The 12397-nt window shown below is 34.9% G+C and overlaps 1 protein-coding gene across 1 annotated transcript; it reads left to right on the forward strand.

The window, feature by feature from the left end:
• Positions 1-1617: 1617 nt before the first annotated feature.
• Positions 1618-6466, forward strand: LOC124889632. Its single transcript, XM_047401602.1, has 6 exons — positions 1618-1757; positions 3089-3239; positions 3332-3579; positions 3690-3878; positions 4026-4116; positions 6398-6466. Exons 1-6 carry the CDS (start codon positions 1618-1620, stop codon positions 6464-6466), a joined length of 888 nt encoding a protein of 295 aa, XP_047257558.1.
• The last annotated feature ends 5931 nt before the right edge of the window (positions 6467-12397 follow it).

The raw sequence follows: 12397 nt of genomic DNA on the forward strand, positions 1-12397 counted from the left end.
AGAATGAGCATCATGGAAGCCTTTATACTAGCAAAGTGTTTAACACTCAAAACATGTACAACATAGTAATCTAAAAAACACAGGGTATATAACAATCACACATTGGACCTTACTTGTCTTATACTAGCATCAGACATTTTAAAAGATTCAAGCATAGCACTCAAGACATTTAGGCAATTTTTAAGATTTTTAAAGAAAGCTAAACTAATTTATTGAGATCGAAATATATGCATATCAAAGAATGTGCTCATGATAAGAAATTCCTATAAAAATATTTTCAAATTTAAACTCATTAGTTAAGGTGTCACATGGTTGCAGTAAGAAGAGCTAAAATCGACATCAAGAAGAGCTGACAACAACTACATTCCTATAGCTATACCAAACTGAAACCAGGGATTACTTAAGCTAAGGGGGATAATTTTATCAAACCACAAAATTAGTGACTAGATTTGATCTTCTTATTCGGACATGAACGAGCATAAAAAGATTATTATTCATGTTGAGAGTGGAATTACTTAAAGCATTGTATGATAGAATCAGTTAGAAAAGTTAGTTACTAGCACTAGGTGTTGGGACTAAAATGCCATTTATAAACGAGTTGTAATTAGTTGTATTTAGTTGATTAGTTGTTAGAGGCTTTTGTACAATAGTATAAATAGAGAGATATACTGTTACATTGGCAGAATAATGGATTCATCTTAGCTCAAAATAAAATCTCCTCTTTTCTCTGTTCATTCTCTCTCAAGCTGTGCTTCTATCAATGGATCCTAATGCCTAGCTAGTACAATTTAACATGGTATCAAAGCCATAGATATAGTGTGGTATTTTCTGCATTTTCATGAACAGATAGAAGACGACATTTTCACGAACAGATAGAAGACGACCAAAGCTAGCTCCAATAGCGCTTGATAATGAATTGCCTAAACAACTCAGTCACAATCATCCTCTCTTCTTACATTCAACTGATACATCTGGTGTAGTCATGATTTTGATGTAATTAACTGGCACCGACAATTATGCAGTTTGGAGTCGTGGTATGTGAATTGCTATTTTAGGTTGTAACAAATTAGGATTTATTGATGGTACTTGCAAAAATGAAAAATTTGGCTCGAATCTGACAGATCTATGGGAGCGATGTAATGCGATCGTGTTGTCATGGATCATGAATTGCGTCTCGAAGGAACTGCTCAATGGAATTGTATATGCTTCGAGTGCAGCAGTTGTGTGGAATGATTTGAAGGAATAATTTGATAAGGTAGATTGCTCCAGAATTTTCCAAATTCACAGAGATATTGCAACTGCAGCTCAAGGTACAGATTCAATCTCTGTTTATTATAGCAAGCTTAGAATGCTCTGGGTAGAGTTCTACTCTTTGGCACCAACACCTAGTTGTAATTATGATAAATCGAGAGAGTTTACAACTTTTATGCAACTCCAAAAACTTTTGTAATTTCTCATGGGATTGAACAAAACATATGAGCAAGCTCGAGGTCAAATTTTGATGATGGTACCAACTCCCTCTCTGAACAAGGCTTACTCTATTTAGTTGAAAGAAAAAGTCAAAGGAGTATCGCAGGGACTTTTAGTACTAAGGATATAGGAGACATCACCGCTTTGATGGGAGCTAATTCTGGATATTCACGCCATCACGGACATGTGCAAGGTTTTAAGAAAGATTTTAGTCCGACAAATGATTATCCTGGATATATGCATTGTCAGAAGAAGGACTACTCTCGGAGATGCGACTACTGCAAATTGTAGGGACATACAGCTAAAACTTGCTATCGACTGATTGGTTATCTGCCTGACTATCCATACAAAAAGAAGCCAGGTCCCCATGAGAAACTGAACCAACAAGGTGTTCAAGCTCCACATAATATTTCCATAAATACTAAGGCAACACAAGTCGGTGCTTCCAATAGTGAGCATATGCAAGGAGTTCATGGATTTGCACAACCCAAGACTTATTTCACACCTGGTCATAATGATATTGTCCAATTTTTAAATAAAGAGAAACCTGAATATTGTTCGGTCAACATGGCAGGTATTGCTCATACTTGTTTTGCTACCTCTGATAAACAAGATTGGACTGAGGACTCTGGAGCCACTAATCATATGATATCATATTTAAACATACTTCACAACAAGGTAAAGCTTGATGGTCATTCATCTAAAAAAGTTAATTTACCTAATGGACATTCCATTAGTGCATCCCATACAGGTTCTTGTTAGATTCCGAGCACAGGCATTATAGAGAATGCGTTGTTCATTCCTGATTTTTACTATAATTTACTTTTAGTCTCTACATTTAATAGAGAACTAAAATATTTATTACTATTTTTCCCTGTATTCTGCATCTTCCAGTACCTTTCAACTGGAAAGATCAAGGGGATTGGTAGAGAATGAGGAGGCCTATACTAGCTTTCTTCTCTTAGTTCTACAATAAAGCCGCAACAGGCAAGCTTATTCATACAAATTCCGAAAGTCAATGCTAGTCTTTGGCATAGAAGGATGGGTCATACTTCTATTGGAACACTCGAGAAGCTATTTGGTTCCTCACAACTTTATGGTTTAGATGTGATTGAGAATTGTTTTGATTTCCCTATGGCTAGGCACACTAGATTGCCTTTTCCTACAAGTACTAGTTTAGCTTCTGATAATTTTGATCTACTCCATGTTGATGTTTCGGGTCCCTATAATTTCCATACTTATGTAGGAATAAAATGTTTCTGACTGTTGTTGATGATCATTCCAGAATCACCTGGTTATTTTTTCTCAAATTGAAATCTGATGTAGTCGTTGTCTTGAGACATTTTCTTTTGGTAATTCAGAACCATTTTAACATAAATATAAAAGTGATACGATCAGATAATGATGGTGAATTCGTGAATGCTGAATGTACTGCCCTTTTCCACTCTTATGGAATTCAATATCTAAGAACTTATGCTTATACACCCCAGTAAAGTGGGGTTACAGAGAGAAAGCACAGACATATTCTAGAGATTGTGAGAGGGATTAGATTTCAGGAAAATATTCCATTACAGTACTGGGGACATTGTGTTTTAGCTGCTACACATGTTATTAACAGACTTCCCTCTGTAGTTCTTCAAAGGAAGAGTCCATATGAGATTTTTTATGGCAAGAAACCTTCTATTGATCACTTGCGAACCATGGGTTGTCTTTGTTTTGCCAAGAAGTTGCCTGCGCAGGACAAGTTTGGTGCTAGAGCAATAGAAGCTGTTATGATGGGTTACTCCATTCTGACAAAAGGGTATATTCTTCTTGACTTAGCTATTTCCACTTTTTTTGTTAATAGGGATGTTGTTTGTAGAGAATCCCTTTTCCCTTCAAATGCAAGACCACTGCCTCTACGCAGGATCCCTTTTTTCATGACATTCCACTTGCTAGTGATGTCTTACCCATATATTTTCCTACATCTCCACCAACTTCTGATCCCTCACCACCTCCACCAGATACTTCTGAGCCTTTTACTCCTACCGTTGATCCCAATTTAAACCCCATTTCTAAACCACCTTCTGTAGACCCACCAGTTCCAACTCTCATTGAGTCCCAAAGAAGGTTAAGTAGACCTAGACAACAACCTTCTCGGATGATTGATTTTATCACAACAACATCTTTATCCACATTCTTTCTACTGCTGGCCCTTATTCCATGACTTACTCTATTAGTTATGTTGGTCTGCGACCTTTATGCAAACAGTCTTTAGCTGCTTTTACCTCAGTCGTGGAACCTCAGTCTTTCCAAGAGGCTTCTTCAGATCCTCTTTCGGTTGATGCCATGATTTCTAAGCTTCAAGATCTTATTGACTACAAGACCTGGAAACTAGTTCCATTACCACCTGGGAAGACACCTATTGGGTACAAATGGATTTTTAAGATCAAATATAGAGTCGATGGGGAAATTAAACGATATAAGATGTGATTGGTAGCCAAAGGTTATAACCAACAAGAAGGGCTTGACTATAATGAGACATTCTCTCCTGTTGTCAAAATTGGCACTGTTAGAGTTGTGATATCTATTGCTGCATCTTTTGATTGGCCAATCTACCAAATGGATGTCCATAATGCTTTTTTACAGGGCTATTTACATGATGAGGTATACATGAAGATCCCTCAAGGATTTGGTAGCTAGGGGGAGTTTGTTAATGGTGTTCCCAAAGTATGCAGGCTTATCAAATCCTTGTATGGATTAAAACAAACAAGCAGACAATGGAATGTAAAATTGAAAAATGCACTTGTCAACCTTGGCTTTGTTCAAAGTTGTTCAGACAATTCTCTGTTTACCAGAAGAAATGGACATCATATAGTGGTGATCCTTGTATACGTGGATGATATGCTCATCATAGGTGACAATACTCAATTGAAAGAGACAGCCAAATCAGATTTGCAGAAAGTATTCTAGATAAAGGATTTAGGTGAAGTGAAATCTTCTTTGGGAATGGAATTCTCAAGATCAAACAAAGGTATTCTAATGAACCAGAGAAAGTACACTTTTGAATTAATCAATGACTTGGGCTTGAGTGTATCCAAATCAGCTTGCACACCTTTAGAATTCAATCAGAAAATCACAACAAAGGAAATAGATACAGTGATGGATTTGCATGATGATGAACTATTGAAAGATAAAGTTAAATATCAGATGTTGATAGGAAGATTATTGTACTTGACTCATACCAGGATAGACATAGCGTTTGTAGTCTAAACACTCAGTCAATTGATGCAGCAACCCAAAATATCTCATTGGAAAGCTGCCTTGAGAGTGGTTAGATATCTCAAGAAAGAGCCTGGCATGGGAATTCTATTGAGCAGTGAAAAGAATGACACATTGACAGATTATTGCTAAGCCGATTGGGCCTCATGCCTGAGCACTCGGAGATCAGTAACCGAATACATTGTGAAGCATGGGAAGTCACTTATATCTTGGAAATCAAAGAAATAAACAATTATCTCTAGGAGTTCAGCAGAATCAGAGTACAGAAGTATGGTAACAACATTATCAGAAATAGTTTGGCAGATCAGCTTATATGAAGAACTAGGAATAAGATTGAGAAACTAGTAAACCTCTTTAGTGATTGCAAGGCAGCCGTGCAAATAGTAGATAATAATGTTTATCATGAGCGTACCAAACACTTAGAGATTGATTGCCATTTCATTAGAGAAAAAATTCAAGAAGGGTTGATACAAACGCATCACATTGGTACGAAGAAACAACAAGCAGACATCTTAACCAAAGGACTGGTGAGATATCAACATGATCATTTGATGTCCAAACTGAGAGTGCTAAATGTGTTTGCACCCACCAGTTTGAGGGGGAGTGTTGAGAGTGGAATTACTTAAAGCATTGTATGATAAAATTAGTTATAAAAGTTAGTTACTAGCACTAGGTGTTGGGACTGAAATTCTAGCTGTATATGAGTTGTAATTAGTTATGTTTAGTTGTTTAGTTGTTAGAGTCTTTTGCACAATAGTATAAGTAGAGAGATATACTATTACATTGGCATAATAATGGATTCATCTTAGCTCAAAATAAAATCTCCTCTTTCCTCTGTTCATTCTCTCTCAAGCTGTGCTTCTATCAATGGATCCTAATGCCTAGCTAGCACAATATATCAATTCAAGAGTAAATTATGGGAGATATTGGTAAAGTTCGATCAAGTAAATTTCAACTTTTGATGGAAATGACACACAACCACATAAACCAAAATTTAATTATTCCAAATCTAAAATTAAAGCAGACAACATATAATACTGAAATAAACTGAATAATAAAGCTAACTCATTACAATATTATACCCGAGCTAATAAAATCAAATTAAAGAAGAAATTAAATACTTTAATAAAGAATTAGGACGGAGAAGAGAGAGTATCACAACAATAAAACAACTTTTATTTTATCGCAATAAAACCTACGACCTTCAAGTCCTACTACAACAACTAATCCCACCATTAACACGCTTACGAGTAATATGAAGAAGATAAAATATATAAAGCTATGTTTTTACCTTTTTCGGAGCAGCAAACCAGGACTACGAGCTTCGTCGAATTTTCCTCGCACCACTAAAGTTCAAAAATTAAATTCTCTAGCTGAAATTCTAAGCCCAACGATTTTACGAGGATTCAGCATAAGAATTTTAGCGAAATCCCTTTCAATTGGAGTTCTCAGCTAAATTAATCCATCTTTCTCCTTTTGAAAAGTGAATACAAAATTCTAAATTCATAACGAACTGGTGATGTGAGATTTTTAGAATTTGAAATTAGGATAAGGTTTGTTTAGTGAGATGGAAATTGTACGAAAATCATACAAATTCAAACTTTGAATTTGAAAAACTTCAAATGGGTTGAACCTCAGCAACATTGTTTGGTTATGTTGGACGCAGGGGTTGCTAGGTTCGCAGGTACAGGCTTTGTCGCCGGTTGGTGTTGGGTTGCCGGGTCGATTCGATTGAAGTTGTTGTTGTCGGATATTGTTTTTATTGTTATGGTTGAAGTCTCTATTGAAGTTAGGTTTGTATGAAGTTATGTTGATGTTGTTATTTGTATGTAGAAAAAGAGGTTAAGGGTTATTAAGGGATTGGGCCGAGTCAAGGGTAGTTTTGTTGGGTTGGGGTGGCTGGGCAAGTGTAATGGGCTTAGAGTTAATTAAAATAGGGAATGGGTAGAAATTAGGCTAGTTTGTTTAATAAATGGCCCTAAGTTATAATTTCAGTCAATTTTATTAAAAATCAAATTATATTGAAGATCAATTGGCCAATTGCATTGGAATTGTGACTAAACTAGTTTTAATTATGATGAAATTCAATAAATTAGATTAAATTAAAATAAAATCGGATACTAATTATCAACCAGTTTAATTTGGAGCTTCTTAGTTTAACAAAATCAAACAAATATTTTTTCAAATAAATTATTTTTGAGACTAAATTGTATTTAGACCAAAGTTTTATCCATTAACTAATTTTCGAGATATTTCTTTATTAAAAATTGATTTTTGATAAAATAATTATTTTAGCAATCAAAATTATATGATCTTGTATTCATGAACACAAAAATATATAATTCGTTACATAAATAACAAATTACCCAATGAATATTTTAGAAAGAATTTATTCGATAAAACAAATATTTCAATATTATTTAAAATTGAAGAAACTCAAAATTAAATTTAGTCGTGGAGGGTAAAAATTAGGTTTAACAACTGTCTCCTCCCTTTTGGTAGGGTGGATGCAAGTATCCTTGGGCAAAGGGAGCTTGACATTCCTAATTTTTGTTCAACCACAAATTCGTTTCTCGAAAGAGGTTGATTTTCACATAAGTTTCGTGGAGTTATGGCTGGATCTTAGTATCGAAATTCCTACATATCTCAGGTTACATGAGAATTCATGCCATTGTAGTTCATAATGCTTGATTTTTAAGCATGATTTTCAAAGAATTCACAAGTTATTCTGGTTTTTGAATTTTTGTGAAACTGAAAAGCTTGGGAATAAAATGATTGAGGGGAGGTTGGAATGTAATCGAGTTTTCAAATTAAGAGCCCGACCTACATATCCCAAGACCTAGGGAATCATACTGCTTATAGTTTGACTAGATCATTAGAAAAGATAGTCTTTTATTTTAGATGATCTTTGCCTTAGGATGAGTGACAAGTCAATTGAGCTAAGGAAAAGAGGCTTGTAACCTCTTAACTATAAATGTGGAATCCTTCATATCCATAGGCAAGAATTTACCTGACATAGTTTTCAAAACTCTGAGTGCGTTATTATCCGGATTTGAAGGAAAGAGAAGGTTACTTTCAGTATGAGTTTAGAAATTTCCTGAAAGTGAAACTGAAATTAGTATATCCCAAAATATCCCACATGCCTTCTAATAGGGGTGTGGTTTGATGGTGGTGGAAGTCATCCTTCAACTCGCGTATAAAGAGTTTGATATTCCTCTTCAGACCATGTCCTAGTTTGCCGCTAAAAAAAAGTTCCACTTTGTGTTGTATCCTTTTTGAAGTCGTCCACGCCTGAGGTTTTAATTTTAGAATTTCATCCTTTTGGATGCTCTCGACAATAATTTGACCAAATGATTAGTTGTAAATATAGTATTACAAAAACATAAATTGGTGCAAACCTATTTGAACATGTTATGCTAAGATAGTTGATGAAATAATTTGCACAACCTATTCTAAATATTATGCCACTTTAAATGGAGTGACAACCCAACATGTACCAGTAAAAGGTAAATGACTTATCTTGAATGTAATATACCACTTTGAACGGAGTGACGAACCAACGTTTCTCATTGAAAAGTGAAAGATCTATTTTGAACATAACATGCCACTTTGAATGGGGTGATGATCCAACGTGTCTCATTGAAAGGTAGATGACCTATTTTGAATATAACATACCACTTTAAATGGAGTGACAGTATAACGTATATCATTGAAAGACGAGCGACCTATTTTGAAAGTAACATGCCACTTTGAATGGTGTAACAATCCAACGTGTCTCACTGAAAGGAGGATGACCTATTTAAATGTAATATTCCATTTTGAATAGAGTGACGGTCCAACATGTCTCATTGAAAGGCGGATAACCTATTATGAATGTAATATGCCACTTTCTATAGACTGACGATCCAGCCTGTCTAATTGAAAAATGAATGACTTTTTTTGAATGTAACATGACACTTTGAACAGGGTGACAACCCAATGTGTTTACTAATCACCTGCACTAAATTCATTAGTAGAAAATACAATGTAAGAGAAATTGTGTAAACCTCATTTTAGCATGCTATATTGAAGGAGGTGAAAATCCATAATATAGTAATATATCAAGTTAAAGGAGGTGATGATCCATACAATAACGTGCTATATGTAGTTTTTATGATAAACAACTAACTGCAATGGACCAGGTCCCTGGATGTGCAAGGTATAGTACAACTGGCACGCGTTGTTTGCACAGCTTTGTCCTCTTCTATAACAAACTTGCAGGTGCTATTTTGTACTGATTAGGACAGCTGTTCCAATGATCTTTTAGCCCTAATCATCATTCAACCATAAAAGGAAAGAGACGCCTCTCCATCAAATGGTTTTTACATAATTAAAAACACTTCTCAAGTTCTTAGCTATTTATGTAAGCTTAAATTGAAATTGTTCTTGAGTGAGTCCTGAATTGTAAATGAATAACCCGTGTTATAAGAGTAATAACTTTTTCTCTTTGAGTAGAGAGGTGCTTAGGTAGAGTTACCTAATTAATAGGCTTACTAAAGTTAATCAACATAGAGAGTCCTTAGTAGAGTTTCTAAGATGAGCTGGTAGTAGAGTGGCTACTACCGCAAGGAGCCTAGAGTTAGGCTGACATTTGAGAGAGTCCTTGGTAGAGTTACCAAGATGAGCTTATAGTAGAGTTTCTACAAGTGAAAGGATCCTAGAGACAGACTAAAATCTGGACTGTAATCAGGAGGTTTATTATAATAGATTTCTTTGTTGCTTGTGAGGGAGATTCGTAGTTTTTCCTTCCTGGATTTCCACGTAAAAATATATTGTGTTTACTCTTCCCGTGCTGTCTCTTACTTCTTAGTTATTTTTGTGTACTTTGCTTGTGATTGATTTTGAGGGATTTGGTCCTTCACTGTGTGGTGCAACCCCCAAGGGTTACAACATAACATGCCACTCTAAAGGAAGTGACAGTCTAATAACATGTCACTCTAAAGGAGGTGTCGGTTCATAACGTAGTAACATGTCACTTTGAAAGATGTGACAGTCTATAACATAATAATATGTCGCTTTGAAGGAGGTGGCGGTCCATATAATAGCATGTCACTCTAAAGGAAGTGACAGTCGAATAATATTCTACTTTAAATGAGTTGACAGTCCATAACATAATAAATGTCACTCTGAAGGAGGTGACGATCCATAACATAATAAATATGTCACGCTGAAGGAGGTGGCAATCTATACCATAATAACATGTCACACTGATGGAGGTGACAATTCGTAACATAATAACATGCCACTCTGAAGGAAGTGACGATCCATAACATAGTAATATAGATAATCCATAACATAATAACATGTCACTTTGAAGGAGATGACGGTCCATAACATAATAACATGTCACTTTGAAGGAGGTGATGCCGTAGGGCTGGACATAAAATACCGTAAACCGAATTACCAAATAGAACTAAAAAATTTGGTATTCGGTATTCGGTAATTCAGTATTTAGTATGGTATTTGGGAGTAAGATTTCAATATTTCGGTATTTGGGAATGGGTTTGGTACAACATTTAATACGGTTTGGTATTCGGTATTTACCGAATATCGAATTTTTTTATATATATATATATTTATATAATTCGATATGTCTAACCAACCCAATGGATAATAGTATTAGTCATCCCAAAGAATCTCTTGGACCTTTGTAATATATTCGTTAAAAACAACAAAAGAAATACTAAATAGGGTTTTTATTAAATATAATCTTTGATGTTTAAACGCTCATTTGAACATCTCCAACTTTAATATGCTATTAACAAAATCCGAACCAAAGTTTAATTTACCGATTACCGAATTACCAAATCGATGTTTATAAGTATGGTATGTGGTATCTACGTTCAAATACCGATTACCGAATTACCAAACCCGAACTTTAGAAATACCGAATCAAATGCCGAGCGCCCACCCCTAGGTGACGGTCCATAAAGTAATAACATGCCACTCTGAAAGAGGTGATGGCCCATAACATAATAATATGTCACTTGAAGGAGGTGATGGTCCATATCATAATAAAATGTCATCTCAAATAAGGTGATAGTCCAATGCATCCTCTTAAAGGGTGGAAAACCCAAATAAGATATGTCATTTTAAAAGGGTGGATGACCTAAATATAATAGGAAAGATAGAAGTTGAACTTCATCCTTTGAATCAGGAACCCTTAAAAGGACCTTTGCATGTTCTGATCTTCTAGATTTAATCCTCAAACTTCGAGAGGATATATATGCATTATTATTTAGAAGCGATCATGCATAAAATCACTTGCATAGCTAAAACAAGACTCATTAATAATATAATAATTTATTGTAACTAAGCCATGAGTGTAACAGAAAATAGAGTTTAAAGATAAAGTTGTTTGACTCATGATGATTATAGTGTTTTGAATAATATCTCCATATCTCAATCGTTATTTCCAATTATTTCCCTATAAAATCAGAGAGGTGTTAGAGATCACAATGAAGTAATAGAAACATAAATCAAGAGGAAAATGAAGAAGAAAAGCTGTCTAAATTATTATGGATGGTGGATTTGTAATGCCCTTTGTCATACTTAACGTTGTCAATGTTGTGAATTCACCATTTCTGCATCCAAAGAAAAAATATTAATTTTGAGAAACTGACTGTGTCAGTTTTGCTTTCTCTCCTGATGCTCCTGGTTGATTATTGACTTCTGATCTTGAATCGTAGTTTTGTGGAATTTGTAAGGATGTTCATCAAAAGTCTGCCCCAGTTTATAACATAGAAACTGTCAAACTTTCTTGTAACTTATGACATCATTTAGTATGAATTTTTTGAGATCTTCTCAAAAAATCTGCACCAGTCTAGAATGTAAAATACTTGGGTTCTTTTTTATGTAATGTAGCTTGAAATTTGAGAACTTCTCAAAAACTATTCGCCGATTTTAAGCTTTATCAACGTCTGATGGTAACCTTTGTAGCAAATGTCGAGTTTTGTAAAATTCTTGAGACATTCTAAAAGATTTCTATCCCAGTTCCATGCTCCAATGTTAGCTCAATGTAACTTAAAAAAAGATCCTATTGATAAAATTTTGAGATCCTCTGAAAAATTATCCAAGATTCTATGAAAATCTTATAGGGAATGTGATCGAGCAAGTCAGGTGTCCAGATATTCCATTGAGGTAGGAATCATATCAAACGTAGTTCCACGATAAGATGGAAAAATAAATTTTTAAAGGATTGACCGAAGCCGACATAGGCCGCCAACGTATTCCATTCTTGAAAATTCAGGTCCAACGTAGTTCGTTACGATAAAGGAATATTTAATATTTTTGATAACGTGACCGAAGTCAACACAGTTTACCTATATATTCTCCTAGAAAAATCAGGTCGAATGTAATTCATTGCAACTAAAAAGGATGATTACAAGAAAATCACAAAGTGCGATTACAAGGAAATCAAGCCATAAAGTATGATTACAAGAAAATCAAAATGAGAAAGTACGATTACAAAATAAAATAATAACTTCAAGATGCAAGATAGAAGAACGTCAAAAGTACGTCTTTGAGGAAACTTCATTCTTCTTCTCGACTGATGATGCCAATGAGTACTTTATATTTAGTCTTTGTGAAGCGGACAAGTTTGATTACCAACACAAATCAACCTCCC

The sequence above is a fragment of the Capsicum annuum genome, chromosome 12 (genome assembly GCF_002878395.1).
Source record: "Capsicum annuum cultivar UCD-10X-F1 chromosome 12, UCD10Xv1.1, whole genome shotgun sequence".
Classification (NCBI taxonomy): Eukaryota; Viridiplantae; Streptophyta; class Magnoliopsida; order Solanales; family Solanaceae; genus Capsicum; species Capsicum annuum.